We start from the raw sequence: 21,882 nt of genomic DNA, 5'->3' as shown, positions 1-21,882 counted from the left end.
TTACCACGCTTCATGCATTTACACATATGCACTGTAAGCCTATCTTAGACCTCCTTGTATTTTCTCTCAGCCTGACCCCACCTAATACCATACTATCTCTTACTCTAGTGCTATATGTACCTCCCATTCTTTTGTGCACCATGTTTCTCCTTTCTAATGCTACATTCTGGTGCCCATCCCCCTGCCAAATTAGTTTAAACTGTCCCCAACAGCACTAACGAACCCCCCTGCAAGGCTATTGGTCCCGGCTCTGTGGAGGTGCAACCCATCGGCCTGTATAGGTCCCACCTCCCCCAGAACCGGTCCCAATGCCTCAGGAATCTAAAGACCTCCCTCCTGCACCATCTCTCCAGCCACAAATTCATTTGCTCTGTCCTCCTATTTCTAAACTCACTAGTGCATGACATCGGAAGTAATCCAGAGATTGCTACCTTTTGAGGTCCTGCTTTTTAATCTCTTTCCTAGCTCCCTAAAATCTGCCTGCAAGTCCTCATCCCTCTTTCTACCTATGTCATTGATACTGATATGGTCACGACCTCTGGCTAGTCACCCTCCCCCCTCAATGTTCTGCAGCCGCTCAGTGACATCCTTGACCCTGGCACCAGGGAGGCAACATACCATCCTGGAATCATGTCTGCGGCCGCAGAAACGCCTGTCTCATTCCTTAACTATTGAATCCCCTATCACTATTGCTTTCCCGATCTTCTTCCTCTTCCCCCCCCCACCCCCCCCCCCCCTCCCGCCTGTACAGCTAAGCTGTGGACTTGGTTCTGGCTGTACTCCCCAGAGGAACCATCGCCCTCACCAGTATTTAGTGGTTAGAGAGTGAGATGCACTCAGGGGACTCCTGCACTACCTGTCTGGTCCTCCTTGTCTGTCTGGCGGCCACCCATTCCCTCTCTACCTGCACACTCTTATGCTGCGGAGTGACCACCTCCTGAAACTTGCTATCCATATAGCTCTCGGCCTCACAGATGCACCACAGTGACACTAGCTGCTGCTCAAGCTCTGAAACCCGGAACTCGAGCTCCTCCAGCTGATGACACTCCCTGCACATGTGGTTGTCCAGGACATGGGAAGTATCCTGGAATTCCTACATGGCACAAGATGTGCATTCCATGGCTCTATTTAATAGACTATGTTGTACATTGCACTTGTACATACATCTATGCTCCCCTTTTTATGAAGTGAGTATTGGTATGGCAGAACGACTTAAAGAAAAAGGAATTTAGGGGAGTATTATGAAGCCAGTTATGTAACCACATTGATGGTTAAGATGCATACATGCTGATCTAGAAAATAGTGAAAGCTGATGCAGCCCCCAAAACCTGACAACTCCGAACTCTGTATAGACCTACATCCAAATTCAAAGCAGTAGTATGCAGGCTTGTTATGACCTAATCTGAAGCTGTACCGATCACTTCTTCACTTGTGTGGCCAGAAAGTCCGGTTTGCTGGGGTGAAAATATCTGAAGGACAATGCGAGCGCGGAGACCACAAGATTTATTTTCTAGGGAGGTTCCAGTGACACAAATTTTGATTTTTAACACTTTATTTGGAACATATTCCAGCATTTTGGAGTCTATTCTTGTAGAGTCAGCTTGACTTGTTTGGCAGTATCCTTGCTGCTGAGTTAAAAGGTTGTGGCTTCAAACCATACTTCAGGAATTAAGCTCATAATTTAGACTTTTGAGAGGGCTGTCCTATGATGAGAGATTGTGTAGAATTGGCTTATATTCTCTGGAGTTTAGAAGAATGAGAGGTGATCTCATTGAAACACAAAATTCTTAGAGGGCTTGACAGGGTAAATGCTGAGAGGCTGTTTCCCCTGGCTGGAGAGTTTAGAACTAGGGGTCATAGTCTCAGGGTAAGGAGTCGGTCATTTAGGACTGAGATGAGGAGAAATTTCTTCACTCAGAGGGTTGTGAATCATTGGAATTCTCTACCCCAAAGAGGTATGGATGTTGAATCATTGAGTATATTCAAGACTGAGATCGATAGATTTTTGGGCACTAACAGAATCAAGGGATATGGGGATAGGGCGGGAAAGTGGAGTTGAGGTAGAAGTTCAACCATGATCTTATTGAATGGTGGAGCAGGCTCGAGGGGTCGTATGGCCTACTGCTGCTCCTATTTCTTATGTTCTTATTTTCTTACACTCGAGCAGTACTGAGGAGCTGCTGCAGTGTCAGAGTTTCCATCCTTTGAATGAGATGTTAAACTGAGGTGGCACTACAGGCGGATGTTAAAAATCCTATGCGTTATTTGTAGCAGGGACTTCTCTCGATGTATAGAAACATAGAAGATAGGAGCAGGAGTAGGCCATTTGGCCCTTCGAGCCTGCTCCGCCATTCAACGAGATCATGGATGATCATCCAAACCCTAGCACCCGGTCCCTACACTGACAGCCATCTCACCCAAGCCCTATCCCCGTAACCCCACGTATTTAATCCCCCCTAACACTAAGGGTCAATTTTAATCATGGCCAATCAACCTAACCCGCACATCTTTGGACTGTGGGAGGAAACCGGAGCACCTGGAGAAAACCCACGCAAACACGGGGAGAATGTGCAAACTCCACACAGACAGTCACCCGAGGCCGGATTTGAACCCGGGTCCCTGGCGCTGTGAGGCAACAGTGCTAACCACTATGCCACCGTGCTGCCTTGATCAATATTCCTGCCTCGACCAATGCCACCAGGCTAACTGGTCATGTTTTACACCATTATTGTAGATTTTCCTCTTTTGCCCTATTACTGGTATTTGGCTTTGGGACATTTCTCTGAACCAGCAGGCATGAACAGTTATTCAATCAGTCTCATTTGGCATCCAATTATCTCCCTTTCCTCTCCTCCGCCTGTCTAATTTAAAGGATTCTTGATAACTGCCTCAGTTTCTTCATGAGTCTCATTGTTCCTGCATTCTGTATCTCCTGCACTAGTTCTATTTGTCTGGAAAATGTTCTCTGCTACTTAAGAAGGTGGTATCATTATTTTCATATCAGATTACCAGTCACATTTACATCATCAATTTTCTTGATGAACTCCCCAAATTTACAAACTATCAGAAGTAAACTAGATAACATTACTTTGTATCCCCTATTTTTGAGGAAATCCTCACATACACCTCTTTTAAGGCCATTATATGATTTCTCCCTATGTTGTTTACCCCTACACGTACTACCACCCTGGTTCTCTTCCTGTCCTCTTCAGAAGCCTCTTAACCTTTCATCAATGTGCACTGCTCTTGTTCTAGGTAAACAACTCATCAACCTATAGGTAATGTCCTTACAGCACACATGGCTATCCACCTTGCTGAACAATGAATCTCCTATGACTACAGTCTCCCTAATTCTTTCAGTCTGCACTTTCGTTCCAGCTACCTCTACTGGTTTCTTAACTACCTCTTCCTCTATTACCGATTTCCCTTCTGCATTACTCTGTTCATTATTGTAACCTTCTGATTAGCTTTGCAGGCTTTCTTACCACCCCTATTTCTTTTCCATACCTTAATCCATCCAATATTGCTATTTTCTTGATTTATTTCAGTACTTGCCTTCTTTTCTTAGCCTTGTACCTGTTTGTACCAGTCCCTATCCTTGCTCCCCAGTGACTCGCCCTCAACGTCCAGTCCTAGTTTGTCGACTGACCTGTGCTAACCAAATTTATTATTACCTACTGCTCTCAATAATCCCCTCACATTTATTTGCCCCTATGAGTTCCTGTACTTTCTTCTCTTAAGGCCACAAGCTTTTCCTTTAGCTATTTTATTAGCAATTTTCATAACTTTCTCGGATTTATTATATCTGGTTGTGTCCTATGCAAATATCCTACAGAAATCAAACCTCAGGTTCTCCATTATACCTACAGATGTGTCCTACTTAAGCCTTTATATGTTTAAAACATTCTCCATATTTTTATCAGAGTATAAACTCTCCTTTTCAGGTAGAGAAACTTACACTTTGGATCCATGTAATTTGAAACTTATTTATCTCACCAGGCCGCCAACAAAATCCTCCTTCTTCTTCCCCTATCACTTTGGTAGGCACATTCCCCTTTTGTTTTTATTTTCTCTGTTAGTTGTGGTCCGGTCTTAGTTTTCTTCTTTGAAGTCTAAATGACCTTGTTCCTGATGATTCCCACGGAGATATTTGGTGAGAGGAACTCTCCTTGGTGGAAAGTCAAGTCTTTGTTGGCAAATCTTGTTGTGGCACAGGCTGTTGAGTTGCTCTTGTCCCAGGTTGATCACCGCATCAGTGATGACTCCTCCAATCCTGCTGAGCGCAGGAACCATGCGATGCGGCAGTGCATGCACACATTCAGAAGTTAGCTGGGGAGTTCAGGAGCCTGGAAATTTGGATGGGGATTATTATTGGGGTTTATAAGGAACAGGTTATATTTGACAAGTTTATTTTTTTGATCTGGTGGATAAGATTGAGGCAGTGGGTGTTTGTTGTAGAAACATGGTGAGAAAGACTTGGAAGGGTAGAATAGTTGTGCCAATGGTCTTCTCCTGCCCAAAACATTAATGTTCCAGGTTTTTCTGGAGTGGGGCATCTCACGGTGTGCCCTTAGTTAGACTTGTTCGTGCACATTTAGGATTAACATTTTTTTCCAACAAAGTTGCTGGAAGTGTGAGTTGATAATAGTGTGGCGAGGACATCGGGGCATCTGTGACCTTGGCGAACAATGGGACAAACGGTGTATCTCCTTAACCAGTGAAATAAACAGAGGAAGGACTGAGAAGGAGAAGTGCATTAGAGTGGGTGAATTCAATGTCAAATCAGGTACAGAAAAAGAAATAAAGATTGGATTGAGAGAGAGAACAAAGAGACAGAAAGGAAATGTTAATTTTTTTGACATTTTTGAAATCTCCAACAACAATTCACATGCCTGAAGGATTGAGATTCCACACTTTTAATTATTCACTTTCTGGGCAAGAGAGGTTAATTGTCAATCATTAATAATTATCATGTCGTTAAGGGTACTTGCGCTGTTAATTACAAGACTTAACTCTCTGTGGCAAGTTTAATGGGAAATTATTGTGCAAATGCAGCAACTGAATGAAAATTACGGGGTGGTGAAGGGCGAGACTAATGGTGGCGCGGCGCAAATCGTCCAGCAACTTGCGCAGATTCATAATTCATGGGGTAGCTCTTCCTCACCACAAATTGCTGGCAGATTTGCGCATTAATAACTCCGCGTGTCGTTCGCATGCCGTTCTATTTCTGGGCCAATATGTTAGAATTTATCCTGAATGGACTGTACCTTGTGTAATCAAAAACTTAATTCCATCATCTTAATGAATTACTGAAAATGCAGCTTTATTATGTACTTTGAAGGCCCATATGTAACACAGTCCAAGGATACTATCATCAGTTAAACTATTAAAAATGCACTAACTTTCCCATTAGCCAATAATTCAGTTCCATTACATGGTAGATTAAAGTTAGATGGCACCTATTATATGGTATCTTCGTGGTGCCATGTAACTTCAGACTTCACCATCTGCAGTATTCAGACTATGGGACAAGACCATTCAGACCTTTTTGCTTGCGCTCAACTTAGCCTGTCTCGGAAACTGATTTTAAACAGTCTTGTTTTCCTGCTTTCTCCTCATACTGTTCTATATTCTTTTAAGTATTTAACCAGTATATATTTGACTGATGTAATGTATTTAGCATTGATTACCACTTGTGGTAAAGCATTCTCATAACTTAGTGTGGAAAAAGTTCCTTTTAATCTCCCCCCTTTATGTATCTAATGCTTACCTTAAGTTTATAGCCTCTTGTCTTTGATTATTCTACCAATGTAAATAATCTATTTTACCTTGTCTTTATCTTGTCTATTCCTTTTCATCATCAATTTCCTTCTCGAGTCTATTCCTTTTTATCACCAATTCCCTCCTCAATCTTCTCAGTTATAGAGAATACAGCCCTAGTTACTCCAGCCATTTCTTGTTACTCAAACCCACCATCCCGAGTATCAGCCTGGTAAATATGTGTTTCACTACCTCCAGAGCTATTATATCCTTTCTATAGTGAGGAGCCTAAAAATTCACAGTGTTCCAGATTTGCCGAACCATTGCTTTGTACAGATTCAGCACAACTCCTTTGCTTTTATATTCAATCCCTCTAGAAACCAATTCCCAAATTCTATTTGCTGCCTTATTGGCTTTTTTTTTAACCTGTCCACCCATTATTTATTCTTCTTCTGAAAATATGTTGACCTCACACCTTGCTGTATTAAATTGCATTTGCCAATTCTAGTAGCCTGTTTATGTTCTCCTGTAGCCTCTGCATTCTTCCTAGTAGTTTGGCATCATCAACAAACTTTGATATTCACCACTTTGTCTAACTCCAGATTTATTTATATATCTATATAAAAAGAAATATATTTTATATATATATATATATCCCATTATTTCTTATTGAAGTTCCTCAGTGAAGCATTAACTAACATTCTGAATTTGAAATTTAGACAAACGCAGAGCAAGAGCAGGGGTACGACAATGAGGGAGACAGAAAGACACTCTGCCATTGAGAAAAAAAATCAAAGTCGTGTGCAAAAGGGAGAAAATACTTTTCATGTACACTATCCATTTTTCTCTGTTCCTTTGGTGATTTTCTTGCAATAATGTGAATCAAAGTATTTCACACTGATATTTTCAATAATTTTCTTGGTGTGTTCACACTTGTATTTAAGATGTACCAGAAACTATCCAAAATACAGGAAAATGTTAAATAAATTGTCTACAGGAAAAATCTAATTATGATTTGAGAACATTGCTAACATCGCATTGGTATTTCCACTTCAGCTGGTTTCTCTGAGTGAGACTGTTTCAATGCAACTAGTGCCAAGTTATGTGCAGCTTTGCACAGCTGATTTATATGCATTAGTAATTAGGTTAAACGTATCCAAATACTTTACTCCAAAGACTGTGTTCAAAGGCCATACACACTTCCTGAACAGTAAGCAACATAAAAATCTAACTAGTGTCTAGTTATCCACATATACACTCTATCAGGGATACCTTTGAAGACAATTCCTGAAGTTGACCTAAAACGCTCTTCAATAACAAGCAGGTCCTAAGTGGAAATAAGTGCCACTTTTGATAATTTTATGATGAAACCTAACCTTGCTGCTGGAGCTTTGAAGTCTTTTCAGCAAATATCTTTATTTATTCAGGCACTTTAGTGATTGAACCCTCGGGAGTTAGTCATCCAGACATGGATAATATGATTTATGCTTATCAGACCTCCTCCTAAGCAGTAGTATTTTTGAGAGTCTATGAATAGTTACTGTGTGGAAACCTTGCTGTGAAAGAGAAAGGAATATTGCTCACTGTTAACTCATGTTTCCCAAAGGAGAATCCTTCACACACAAATATATCTTGTCACTTTCCATATTTAGTTTCATCTAAATACCTTGTTATTTTCTCATTTGGAGCAACTGTTCCTAGAACTGACCATACCATCACTGACAAGCCCTGTATAGAGATGTTACCACACACACAGGCCTCTAATGGGTATTCCATGCAGCCATTCAGTCTTTCAGTTAGTTGTGCAGACAGAAGCTTAGAATGTCTGAGTGCAAGATATTTATTCTGAAATGTAGGAATTACTATAGCAAAGAATATTTGCTTTTCTGTATACTGTGGGGGAAAATAAGTTGCTTAGACAATGGGCCGTATTTTCCGATCTGGAAAAAATTTATGGACTTACCTGAGGGCTCCGGAGGTGCGTATACTTCCGTTCCTGGGCGCCTCCAACTCGAAATGCGCAGGGCCCACGTATCCCAAGGGCGCATGTGGTTCGCAGGTGTCCCTGGGATCACGTGGGCCATGGGGAGCCAATAGGAGAAGGGAATCTCCCTTCATACACTTGACAGATAGATCTGTCAAATATATGAATGGAGATCACCCCAAAAACACTGTAAAACATTAAATAATTTTTTTTTTAAATCACATTTTTAAAATGAGTTGAAATTACAATAAATTAAATATTAAACAAATTAAATTTTTTGAAAAAAATAATTAAAGTTTTTTACGAGGATAAAAGTAAACTTACCTTTTTTAAAAGTATTTTTAAATGATAAATGAGTGGAAAAAAATTTTGTTTCACTTTTTTCAACTCTTATGCTGGTAAAAGCAGGCCGTACGCCTGCTTTTACCAGGCATAAGATTTCTAAGGGTTTTCTGCGGGCGGAGGTTCTCCAGAAAGCGGAACTCTTCCCCCCCGCAGAGACCCTTCTCTAGGGCAGGTGGAGGATCTGTCAAGAGTATCGGAAATGCCGGTTTTCAGCGCATGCGCTGTGCATGCCTAAAACCGGCATTTCCGATGTCCCTACGGGTGCATACACAGCGCGTAGGGATCGGAATATACAGCCCAATATTTTAACAATACTGTAAAAATAAAAGAGGTGCTTCCCTACAGAGAGGGAAGGAAATTCTCTGGCCTGGTTACATTGGGCCACTTTTCTACATCTCCTCTGGTTTTATGACCCTGAAATGAGCTTCCGATCACATATCCGTGGCATAACTAAGACCGCCTATTTCCACCTCCGCAACATTGCTCGTCTCTGCCCCTGCCTCAGCTCCTCTGCTGCTGAAACCCTCATCCATGTCTTTGTTACCTCTAGACTTGACTATTCCAATGCATTCTTGGCTGGCCTCCCACATTCTACTTGATGCAAACTTGAGGTGATCCAAAACTCGGTTGCCCGTGTCCTAACTCGCACCAAGTCCCGTTCACCCATCACCCCTGTGCTCGCTTACCTACATTGCCTCCCGGTTAAGCAACGCCTTGATTTCAAAATTCTCATCCTTGTTTCCAAATCCCTCCATGGCCCTGCCCCTCCCTATCTCTGTAATCTTCAGCCCCAAAACTCCCCAAGATATCTGTGCTCGTCTAATTCTGCCCTCTTGAGTATACCTGATTATCATCGCTCAACCATCGGTGGCTGTGCCTTCAGCTGCCTAGGCCCTAAGCTTTGGAATTCCCTCCCTAAACCTCTCCACCTCCCTATCTCTCTTCCTTAAAATCTACCTCATCTACCCTAATTTCTTGTGGCTCGGTGTCAATTTTTTTTGTAACACTCCGGTGAAACGCCTTGGGACGTTTTACTACGTTAAAGGTGCTATATAAAAACAAGTTGTTGTCATTGTTATAGTGTGGTATTGGCAAAAGGTTATTAGCAGTAACTTGCCCACCATCTTAGCCAGGGAATGGTGTGTTGCGTGGGGAGTACTCCCAGCGCAGGAGGCAGATCGCTCTGGGAGCGCACTAGCACTCGAGACACAGTGGAAAACCCAGTGCACTGGCAGCACAAAATAAGCTGGCAGCCACCAATGTGCTGTTAGCTGAATTTTGAAAGCCTTGCCTATTGCGCGCACTTTCCATAAAGTTAATACTTGCTTCCCACAGGTTGTAATGTAACTTGTATTTTATTTTAAAGGTAGAAGAAGGTGATTATTTTCAATTGGCTATTTGTATTTACCATTTGTTAGTGAAACAGAATAGAAATTTCCTTGAAATGATTAATTTTTTACAAGCACTATCTGAAGTCGGGGATGTGTGTCAAAAACATTGATTTCAATTAGTGAGATAGATTTGGCACAAATGAACAAAATTATTCTGGATATTTTGAAGCTTGAATTGAAATAGTCCAATTAAAAGAGAACAAGTCTGAGTATGAACTAACTACAGAATCTGTTACTTTTAGAATATGAAGTTATTGCTTTGAGAGTTTATATAGGTAACCTATAGCAAGGGTAGGAGAGAGAAATAAAAGTGGAAAATATAATGCAGTTTTTAAGGTATAAATAAAAATATCACGTGCTGCTGGAATTGAAGAGGAACTATGGAAATGTTCTTTTTAAACCACATATAGTTCAGTATTTCACATCTTAATGCATTTTTAATTAATAAGCATACTATTAGTACTATCTTGTTTTCTTAGTTGTTATATTTGCAAAGAAGACTCATTTTATATGATTTATAAAAATGATTTTTTTTCTAACATAAATTGGTACCAGGTTTACATTGTAAAGATAATATGCTTAGGAATTTTTAAAAAATCAGTCATTAATTAACAGTTTATAGCTGGAGTATAGCTCCGTGTCTAGTCCTGTGAAATCGGTGCGCGATGTGCCTTTTTAACTCGGGCAGGTCACAGGGTAGTATGTGATTACAGAGTTGCATTACTTATCATTCTATCTATTATTACTTTTTATCTAGCTATGTCTTGTTAATATTACGTCCGCATGCAATTCCCATCTAAAAACCTTTTATCTATAGTCGTAATTTTTTGGTCACACTTGTGTCAACCGTACCCAAATTCCTATGTCCACATTTCCCATTGAACTTTGCTATGTCAGCCCTTGCTGTTGTGCTTTGTCAACGAACCAAACAAATCATTCAAAATTATTTTTCAAAAATTTCCATATGTCATTTTTTTCTCACAACTGAAGTTAAAATAAGATTTTAAACAAAGTTTAAAAAATTACATATTTCACAATATTAAATGCATCCATTCAATAGTCTGTTTAATGCCTTCATGAACATTTTTATATCAATGCCTTAGTCTCTCTCAAAAGCCTGGCTTTCAACTCGATATGTTTAATTCACAGCACTTGTCCAAAGCTTTCAATCACATCAGTGCATTCTGAGCACGTGCAGTTTGCAGAATTTCCCAGCATGCACTCTGCGTAGCGATAGGATTTGAAGAGCGTGTTTCTTTAGATTGTGAGGAATTGAGAGTTTGATTGCTTTTTCAAAAAAAAACTTTGAAAAAAATGGAGATTGAATTGTCAAAGCTTTTATTTCAGGCAAGGCTGGCATTTATTTAAATGTATTAACAGCAGAGAAAACCTGTGACCAGAAGCATTTGTGATTGTGGCCCCTTTGTTGACTGTTAGAAATGAAAACAAAGAGATTATTTGTGGAAAATTGATTTATGTTTATTGCTGTTGAAAATTCACTTAAAAACTCTCCTGAGCTATTTTTAAGGCTTAAGGAGGATTTTTATGTATTTAAAAAAATTTAAATGGCAAAAACAAACGAGGATTTTATGAGGCATGTTTTGTTTGTTTATGGAAGTTTATGTTCATTAACGACTGTAGAAGTCAGCAGATTTACAAATTGCGCACAAAATATTCAGCAGCTACACTGATAGTGCATGATGGTAGTTTATATCTCGAAATTTTACACCTTAGCACATAAATTTCTGTCCTTTGAAGTTAAGAAGCAGTAAGTTTACACTTAAGCACTTTACGAAAGCAACAAAAAGATAGGAACTGTCTGCCGATGAGGAAAGTGGGGGAGCATTCCTAAGGGTGCAAAAGGGGCTGTGGGTGGGTCAGAGGTGGAAGCTAATGAGGGAATGGGACCTGGTTGTTCAGAAGGAGCCATCAACATTTTGGATCCATGCTGCTGGGCTCCGTTTCCCCACTAGGTTGTTAGACCCTGCTCCCCCAAATACTGCCAGATACCAGCAATCCCCATACTGCCAGAATCTGTCACCCCCCCCCCCCCATTCCCCATGCTCATAAACCCCCTTTTCTGAACTGCTGAAATAAAGAACTTAAAAGCATTTATATAGCGCCTGTCACAACCTTAGGATGTCCTGGTGTGCTTTGCAGCCAATGAAATACTTCTGAAGTGTAGTCATTGTTGTAATGTAGGCACATGCAGCAGCCAATTTGTGCACAGCAAGGTCCCAAAAACAGCAGTGAGAAAATGATCAGATCTGTTTTTTAGCGATGCTGGGTGAGGGATAATTATTGGCCAGGACACAGGGGAGAACTTCCCTGCTCTTCCTTGAATAGTACCATGGGATCTTTTACGTCTACCCGAGAGGGCAGAGAGGCCTCGGTTTAAAATCTCATCCGAAAGACTGCACATCCAACAGTGCGGCACTCCCTCAGCCTGGATTATGTGCTCAAGGCTTAGGAGTGGGCCTTGAACCTACAACCATCTGACTCAGAGGTGAGAGTGCTATCATCTGAGCCATGGCGGACATAATCCACAGCAAGATCAGCATGTGCTCCCCACTCCAAGCAGCATTTAAAAAATATATGACGGCAAAATACTGCGGATGCTGGAAATCCAAAATAATAACGGAAAACGCTGGAAAAACTCAGCAGGCCAGGCAACATCCGTGGAGAGAGAAATAGAGTCAACGTTTCGGATTGAAACCCTTCTACAGAACTGAGAGAAAAGGCAGGAAATGAAACAAAAGGCAGTTTGGAGGCTGGGAAATGGGGGAGGGGATAAAAGAAGGGACATTAAGAGATATTCAAGGAATAGGACAAGTAAAGAAACAAACAATGGCTCTAGATGGAGTGTGAAATGCGCTGGCAGAGTGAAAGACAGCCGCCATGTGGGAGAGAGAGGAAAAAAAAGGAAAAGTCACAAACATATATATTTTAAAAATATATATTTTGCTGCATGAATATTGTAGAATTCCATTTTAAAAAATCTGTCATTATGTTGAATTGAATTTTTATGTATATAACCCCATACAGAAAGCTGCTCAGAATCAAAGGAGGAGCATAGGCCTATTAAGCATGTGAGTGCATTCATGCACAATAATACACATGTGCGTATGTGTATACACACAGCCAGGAGAGGAGAGGCGAGCAATGCCTGCTTCCCCAACAAACACAGCAGCAGAAGCCCCAGGCATCGAGACACACCCTCAGCAAGCGCACATTCCACTAGGCCATTTACAGAAAGGTCGAGTACAAGAAATGATGAATAAAAAATAGTCATCTCCTGAGAATTCAGTCAGTTATGAGAGCAGCTGATAGGTTTGAAAGCTGTTGATGAGAATCTAATATTTTTCTGACCAGTATTTAAATAATATTCACAATTCTGTGTATTTTTATTTAATTTTGGATATTTTTCTAATTTCATATTTTACATATGACTATATATTTACTTACTGTATTTATTGAAACTATAGTTTCAAATTACAAAGTTATACATTACAACAGTGACTACACTTCAAAAGTACTTAATTGGCTGTAAAGCGCTTTGGGATGTCTTGAGGATGTGAAAGGCGCTATAGAACTGCAAGTCTTTTCCCTTTCCTGTCCCTCACTTTTCTTTTCTTCTTTCTTTCTATATAATTACATGTATTTCTATTTTTCATATATTTCATTCATCTGAAATGAAATATATTTTGAATACTTATCATGCTCATGATCTGGCCAGGCCCACAGGCCGGTATTGGGGAGTAGGTTGAGACCTGGTGAGGGGCACAGGCCGGTATTGGGCAGTAGGTGGAGATCTGGTGAGGCCCACAGGCCGGTATTGGGGAGCAGGAGGAGATCTGGTGAGGCCCACAGGCCAGTATTGGGGAGCAGGAGGAGATCTGGTGAGGCCCACAGGCCGGTATTGGGGAGCAGGAGGAGATCTGGTGAGGCCCACAGGCCAGTATTGGGGAGCAGGAGGAGATCTGGTGAGGCCCACAGGCCGGTATTGGGGAGCAGGAGGAGATCTGGTGAGGCCCACAGGCCAGTATTGGGGAGCAGGAGGAGATCTGGTGAGGCCCACAGGCCGGTATTTGGGAGCAGGAGGAGATCTGGTGAGGCCCACAGGCTGGAATTGGGGAGCAGGCGGAGATCTGGTGGGAGGCACAGGCTGCTATCAGGGAGTGGAAGGCAGGCTGGCGGTGCTAGAATACCACGGGCAGCAGGAAGGATTCAGTTAGGATGGCAGGCCGAGGCTCCACAACTACCACGGCAGCTTCTTAATTTGAAAGATCTGTGGGGAGGGGGGGGGTGGGGGGAAGGTTAAAATAATACAAGATATAAAAATTTTAAATACATTAGAGATTCTGAAGGAAGCTGAAAGAAGATCGAGGCCCCGTTTCAGTAAGCCTCAGGCTGGTGGTGCTATGACCACTGTGCCATGTACCCTGCGGACTCAAATCAGGAATGCGAGGAATTGGTGGTAAGTGTATGCAGAAAGGTATACTGTAACCATGAGAGTCAGATCTGACAGAACAGCCTGACAAAACAGTAAGTGTTACTTCCTGAAAGAACAGGAAGTGCACACTTCTCATTAAATTTTGAATATATTACAGGTAAATAGACATGACTATGGTGTGTAAGCAACATACCAATATATATTTATTTCTGTAATTGTAGTTCTTAATGAGCATATATTTATTTTTGTAACTTTAGTATGAAAGAGGCTACATTTCCTATATTCATCTACCTGTTGTGAATGAGGAAAACACTATTTATTTACAAATCTGGGGTTGAAAATTTGTGTTTTTCCAGTGTAGGAGTGTGGCAGGAGGACTGTAAGTTAGGCTGGGACCTGGCTTTCCCTCTTACTTTGGGGTGTTAGAGGGGGCAAGGCCAGGGGGCAAGCCTACATTTCGTTGTACCGCACTTGTGCACTAACAATGACAATAAAAGTTGATTTGATTTTTGATTTGGGAGGGGACTCCTGGCCTGGTGGAGCACACCAAGTGAAAACAGACATAGCCCATTTCAAGTGTGTTGTCACTTCAGGGCAATTAGAAAACAAGCAACAGTTCAAACAGAATAAATAGTTCCCATGTAGAACATGGGTTGTCGGAGATGATGCTCCAGTGATGCATATTTAGCCGGGGTCAGCACCCGAGATCATAGGCAGACAAATTCTGGCATTCTGGCCCAGGATATCGGGCCTGCAGATTTCCGCCCCCCTATTTTTAAAAGGGTTTGTTTGTGTATAGTGCTATGGGAGATGTGCTAGTAATTTACATATAATTTTATATAGCAATGTAATTATATAATTTCATATGTTCGATTTACCTGTACATTTGTACAAATACATATTTTCCAACTTTTATCCAGTATGCACAATTTTATGTTTATACTTTGTGATCTATTGTATATTGTGTGTGCTTCTCATCCTCAAATCTATCTCTAATTATTATAATCCCATAACAGACCCAGAGCCCCACGTTTTATATTTTTTATTTTTACACCTGTAGTCCATAAACAGTGCAGATTTTTTCTCTAATCTAACTACGATGTGAAGTGTACACATTTATTTCTGTACGCCAGGGTTTTTTTTTATCAGTGACGAAAGACTTAACATGTTTATTTGGTATTTAAGGTAATTATTCCTACTCATTCAAACTTTTCACGTGTATTTGGTTAATTGAAGTGCAGGATATATATAATTTTCCTATGGAGAACAAAGTTAACCTTAATCTAGAATCCCTAATTTCTTGTCCACTATACCAGTAATCAAGTATGGGAACGTATGTGTGCAACAACCTGTGGTTTAGTTTTCTTTTAACATCATATGCATCAGCTGTAAAGCTAATTTATGTTGTGGCTATGGTGATTAATTATAATTAACCTTTGTAACTGTGCATTTTTTTTTGTTGCAGTTTGTGTTTTGTATTTGCAAGGAATTGGGAACAAAGAGTGGCGAGAGGTATGTAAGCAATAACGTAACTTATAATAAATGCTGCATTAAAAAAAATAACGAATAAAATTTAATGTCAAAGCAATCACTCGAAATATTAACTGAAAGCTGGCTTACTGCAGTAAATAGGTTAGGCCTTTAGGAGGAACTCTTGCGAGGGCAGTATTGGTTTGCTTATAGCAGTTAATACAAACATTAAAGGCTGGATTTTGTCAATGGGGGCACGTTGGGGGTGGGACTGCTGGTTGTCAGGTTTCAGACCCGCCCCCAATGACGTCCGGCCAACCCACGCTATTTTCCCTTGATTGGCTTACCGGCCAATTAAGGGAAAGCTGGGGACCAAGGACGTCAGCGTATGACGTTTCATCTGTCACAGTTTTTTTGACAGATGAATTGTCAGCATTTGACAGCTTTGAGAAGCTGTTAAACACTGACAATCTCTGTTCTAAGGTAAGCCTTTGTACTGAAGATGCACCAAAACCTCTTTCCTCAGCAGAAATCAGATGGCTGCTGCATCTGAGAATGCAGCAGCCATTCTGTCATCTCTGCCATTGAGCTGAGGCACCTCTGGATCCCCAAGGGTTGAGGCCTGCAGGAAGAAGCAAAGGTAAGTAAACTTTTTCTAACACTTTACACTCACCTCTCATACTGATCTCTCCACACTTGCACCCATCACTCACCTCCACAGCGAACTTTACGACCCCTCTCACCCCTGCAGACAGACTGCTCGTCTCGCTGACCCTGGCAAGGTTCGCAGCCATCGGGAAGCCCGCACTTGCAGGCGTAAAAAGGGGAATAAGCCTCAAAACTGTCTGTTAACTACCTGTTAACAGGCAGTTCATTGGCTCTAATCCCCTTCCCGCTCGAGGAATTGGGGACCTGCCTCCCGGGAAGATGGCAAGGAGGCGGGTTGGGAGCGGGTTCAGTATCCGCTCCCAGTTTCTGCCATTTTCCTGCCTCCCCAGGGCTGGGAAAATTCCCCCCTAAAAGTAGCTGGTTGATCATTATTTATAATCTTATGAGAGATAGAACATACTGCATGCGGCTTTTTGCCATTCCCTCCCCAGATACATGCGTATCTTTGCTGTGGTGGGATCTCTGCCCATCCCAGTGATGTATCATTTACTCCAGCCATATTTCCAGCTCTGGTTTCATTTACATGTGGGAGATTAGCTGCATGGTCTGCCATGTTTCCCACTATTTGCACTGTTCCAGTGTGAAGTGTTGGGGCTGCCTGTTGGCCTCAATGGGCCTGTTCCCGGGAAGACAGCTCCTCTCCGATCCTGAGTTGCTTCTCACCTCCCTGCCCAAGATCCACTGAAAAATTGATGGAGGGAGGCGGGGGTTGGTGAAAAGGTGGAAAGGGTAGTCCTAACAGTCTTCAGTGTAAGCAAAGTTCTCTTAACTTCCCCTTTGTACTTTTAATGATCTTGCGTTTATGCCCTATAGTTATAGGTATCAGCTGTGGCTCAGTGGTAGCAGTCTCGCCTCTGAGTCAGAAGGTAAGTCCCACTCCAGAGATTTGAGCACAAAAATCTAGGCTGGCACTCCAGTGCAGATTTGATTCGTCTTTTGGATGAGACATTAAACTGAGGCCCTGTCTTGCCCTGTCAGGTGGATGTTAATGATCTTGCGGCACTATTCGAAGAAGAACCGAGCACTTTTCCCCGGGGTCCTGGCTTACATTTATCCCTGAAACAACACCTAAACCAGATGATATGGTCATTATCACATTGCTGTTTTTTAAGATCTTGCTGTGTACCCACTTCAACAGTGACTACACTGTAAAGCGCTTTGGAACGTCCTGAGGTCATGAAGGGCACTATATAAAATTCAAGCCTGTCTTTCTTTTACTGGATCTCCAACCAGTGGAAATAGCTTTTCCCTGCTTACCTTGTCAAAAGTCTGGAGATTCTACTCGGTTGCGCTTTTTTCCGCTCGGTTGCGCTTTTTTTGGTGCAATTCGCCCAAAACCACTGCAAAAGATTGTGGAATTTTATGTGCTAATTACGTTCAGCCCAACTCAAGTTTCTGCGATCTTGCGCCAGACTGGCCCACAAAACTGGCCACAGCCAGATTGAATTAACCACCATTGTGAGTTTCTGCTAATTGCGCTCGTTTGCGGGCCTTCGAGAACGTTCTTAAAATTGAGCTTTTTTTTTAAGGTGCTTGGATACTGTTAGGCTCGTTTTGAAAGCTTTTGAATTTCTTTTTAATATACTAAGAAACTGACTACTGTACACCAATATAACTAGCAAATGGTTCTGTATAGTTTTTTAAAATCATTTTCAGTATTTTAAATTTGGGTTACTCACAGGTGGTGAACTAGACACTCTGATTAAATACTTATTTTATGTGATAAACCCATTTTCAGATGTATTAATCAAATTGCACCAAGTTACATATCAAGGAATACTTTTTAAAGGAAACATTAAAAGAAAAATTATGTTCTAAAACGCTGCCCGATTGCGCTGGTTCATGGCAGAGTTTACACTCGGTGATGTGCAGATGAGTTTGAGCGGCAGCATTTCTCAACGGGCGTAATTTTGGGCGCACAAAGCGGGAGCTCTACCCGTCTGGTTTATTCATTTCACTCACTGCTGAGATAATACTTTGAAATCTCTCTTAAGCTCATTAACTCCAGACTTAACCTGGAGTTAAATATTCAATTTTCAATTAACCGCCACACCTTTTGTAATTATGCATGAGGTTTTCATAATTGGTGTTTAACATATTATTCGCTAATATCCATGAAACCAAATTGAACTATGATAATCTCTTGGAATGTAATATCTACCAGTAGTACAACTTTTTATGCTTGTGTCTGCTTTTTCATTGTAAGAAGTCACACAACACCAGGTTATAGTCCAACAGTTTTATTTGAAATCACCAAGCTTTCGGAGCGCTGCTCCTTCGTCAGGTGAAGTGGAGAGATGCATAAAGACACAGCTTATATAGTCAGAGAATAATGCCAGATGATTACAGGTAATCTTTCTAACTGCCATTTATCATACCTCAGCAGAGAGATAATCACAGCAATCAAAGGTGTGAATGGTGTCCAAACAGGCTTTGCGTTGTCGTGTGTCTCGAAGGCCGCCTTGGAGAATGCTTACCCGAAGATCGGAGGCTGAATGTCCTTGACTGCTGAAGTGTTCCCCGACTGGGAGGAAACACTCCTGCCTGGCGGTTGTTGCGTGGTGTCCGTTCATCCGTTGTCGCAGTGTCTGCATGGTCTCGCCGATGTACCATGCTCCGGGGCATCCTTTCCTGCAACGTATGAGGTAGACAACGCATTCTCCAAGGCGGCCTTCGAGACACACAACAACGCAAAATCGTAGAGCAGAAACTGATAGCCAAGTTCCGCACTCATGAGGACGTCCTCAACCGGGATCTTGGGTTCATGTCACGCTACATGTAACCCCACCTGACGTAGGGTCATCCAGACTCGAGTCGTCGTTTGCTTGTTCTCTCTACGCAGATGTGGCCGGACCTGCTGTGATTTCCAGCAAAAAAAATGTTTTTTGTCTGTTTTTTGTTTTTCATACAGACCCCAGCATCTGCAACATTTGACCCCTTGTGACCCCACCTTATTGTTCTTTGATGTAATGTTTTCCTGACTAACCTGTTTGGACACCATTCACACCTTTGATTGCTGTGATTATCTCTCTGCCAAGGTGTGATAAATGGCAGTTAGAAAGATTACCTGTAAACATCTGACATTATTCTCTGACTATATAAGCTGTGTCTTTATGCATCTCTCCACTTCACCTGACGAAGGAGCAGCGCTCCGAAAGCTTGTGATTTCAAATAAAGCTGTTGGACTATAACCTGGTGTTGTGTGACTTCTTACATTTGTCCACCTCAGTCCAACTCCGGCATCTCCACACCGTGCTTTTTCATTAACAATGGAGAGAGGAAAATATGGCTCAAAATGTCTAATTTGGGCATTTAAATTCAGTGTATATTTCTCATTCACTATATTTATGTATAAATCCAGACTTCTTGACAAATTCATTATGCATTTGCCTTACTGAATCTGGAGCTTTAAATTACATATTTTTCTTCTGAACAGTATGGAAGAACAGAAGCCATCGACAATACTTTGAACCCAGACTTTGTGAGGAAATTCCTTCTAGATTACTTCTTTGAAGAGCGCCAGAATCTCCGATTTGATCTGTATGTACATATGTTTTGACGATCTATAGATAGAAAGTAATATTCATTTCACTGATAAAGATGATTTGTGTCTACTTTTACTTTTTCAACAAAAAAAATTCAAAATAACTAACATGGTTGAATATTTTTAACTTACTTTACATATTTGCTCTTTCAAAGTAGTTTATTTAGAGTACTGCAGTACAACTCGTGGGATATTGACAAAAGTTGGGAACATTTGTGGCAGATTCGTGTATAGGGCACTTTTTGGAGAAATCTGCTAGGCTGGAGAAACTTTAAAACATATGCAAATATTGGTCATCTGGTTTCTAGCTATTGCATTTAGTTCACTGAAATTTGTAACCTAGTTTCATATTGCTATTTAAAATAGGTATATATTTAATGAGCTCCACAGATCCTTAAAATAACCAAGTGAGCCAACATACATTTGAATTCTTAACTATAGTCTATCTATTCTCTAATGTGAATTATAAGCTCATTTCGTTCTGTTTATGCATATCACCTGGTTTGATTTTTTTTACCATGATTTTTTTATTTGTTAAGTAATTAATTTCAAGGGTACCCAATTAAAGTGTGCCTGTATTAATGCTGCTCTTTGAGACAACATAAATTTTTTTGGAGTGCACTAGAACAAAGAGAAGTCATCCAGAGTGAAGTACAGAGCTACCACTTTCAATAACCAATAATTTACAAATTTATTGTTTTATCACTAGGGTTTCCATTTGGAAGATTATACCCGTTAGGTGGTGGTTTATCTTAATTTTTTTTTAAAAATCAGACAATGACTTATGCTAGTTAAATTTTGCAATCTTGAGTCTTACCAGGTAATCCTACATGTGTTCGCACATTGCAAGGACTTTGTGATATAAGAAAGAACATCCTCAGGGCGAATGAATTTCTTTTGTACTGCTGATATTTATAGACAAATATGGCAGCCAACTGCACACCGCAGGTTCCACCAACAGCAAAGGAGATAAATGACCAGTTAATCTGTTTTAATTTGTGGCATTATTTGAGAGACAAATGTTGACAAGGAAAACAGACAAACCCCTTGCTTATCTTCCAGCTGTGCCATTGGATCTTTTACATCCAACTGAACAAAGAGATGGAGCCTCAGTTTAACATCTCATCCAAAAGATAATACTGCACTGAAGTGTTTGCTCACATTATCTGGGCAAGTCCTGTAGCGGGACTTGAACCCATGGCTTTCCAACTCGAGAGGCAAGAATGCTACCAGTGAGCAAAGCTGGCACTTGATACTTAGAAAGTAGAACAGGAAAATTAAATGCAGACTAGATTTCTGATTGAACTATTTTTTAAATTCAGAGCAGTACTTAGATCTGAATGACACAAAGTTACATTTAGGGTTTGCTGTTGCTTATGTTTACACTACCAATAGACCTATTGAAGGTTTTTTTCTGTTTCTTTGAAGTCATTGTATTGAAGGGGTTTTTCTTCAAATTTCATATAGATACAACATTTGGTTGCAGAAATGAGGTAGACATCCCTGAAAAGCTTAATGCTGATAAATGTTGGTGTTCAAATCTGTATATACATTTACTATATACTCAGGAAGGGGTTAAATCCATGTCTCATGCATAAATGATGCGCTGTTTCCTTCGTGCAATCACTTGCCCTGGAAACTTATGTAATTTAATACAATACATCAAGCATGAATAAATACACTATGGCAATCTGGCATCATGAGTAGTATAAAACTAGGTTCCAGGTTACAGGCCTCCATAGTGCAATCAATTCATACTTTAGTCATACTTCTAGCAGACCATTCTTCTTCTATAGATTTAGTTCTGTAAAACCCTCAGATCTTTTCCTCTGTTCTTGTATTAAGAAAAAATCTCAAAGCACATGAACAAACATAAGGGCGAAAGAGATCTAAAGTTACGTCATCCTTATAATTTGTATTTGGCATTTAGTGAAATATATATCTGGTCGCCTAGTAATATTTGTTGATTGGGACTGGTGGGAAAAGCAAGGCATTTACAACCTTTGAGTGCAATTTTATCTGCCAATTAAAATGCCATGTTTTTTTTTCTTGGAGATTCTTTTATGTGTGCTTTGAACTTCAAATCAGACATTTCGCAATCCCCAGGATTTATTTTGTGTAGGTAACCTTTCCCTTAAAATTATCGATGTGCTATATTTTTCTATGAAGTGGAAGCCAAGAATTTGTTTGATGGGAATATATTTTATCAGCGGTTTGGACAAATCTCCAGATTCTTAAAGAACAACACGTTAAAAGCTTTTCTTTT

The 21,882-nt window shown here is 40.8% G+C and overlaps 1 protein-coding gene across 2 annotated transcripts in view; it reads left to right on the top strand.

Moving 5' to 3' along the window:
* LOC147105619 (copine-8) overlaps nt 1-21,882 on the top strand; it is a 474,554-nt gene that overhangs the window by 116,343 nt on the left and 336,329 nt on the right. For both annotated transcript variants that reach the window (XM_086010162.1, XM_086010161.1), the window contains exons 3-4: nt 15,399-15,445; nt 19,509-19,612. In XM_086010162.1, coding sequence (XP_085866288.1) covers nt 15,399-15,445; nt 19,509-19,612 — 151 coding nt within the window. The remainder of the gene's footprint in view (nt 1-15,398; nt 15,446-19,508; nt 19,613-21,882) is intronic.

This window comes from Somniosus microcephalus, chromosome 17, assembly GCF_052327205.1.
Source record: "Somniosus microcephalus isolate GS21.2 chromosome 17, FLI_Smic_1.0, whole genome shotgun sequence".
Classification (NCBI taxonomy): Eukaryota; Metazoa; Chordata; class Chondrichthyes; order Squaliformes; family Somniosidae; genus Somniosus; species Somniosus microcephalus.
Note: the sequence above shows the minus strand (reverse complement) of the source record. Positions and strands in the feature narration are given on the sequence as shown.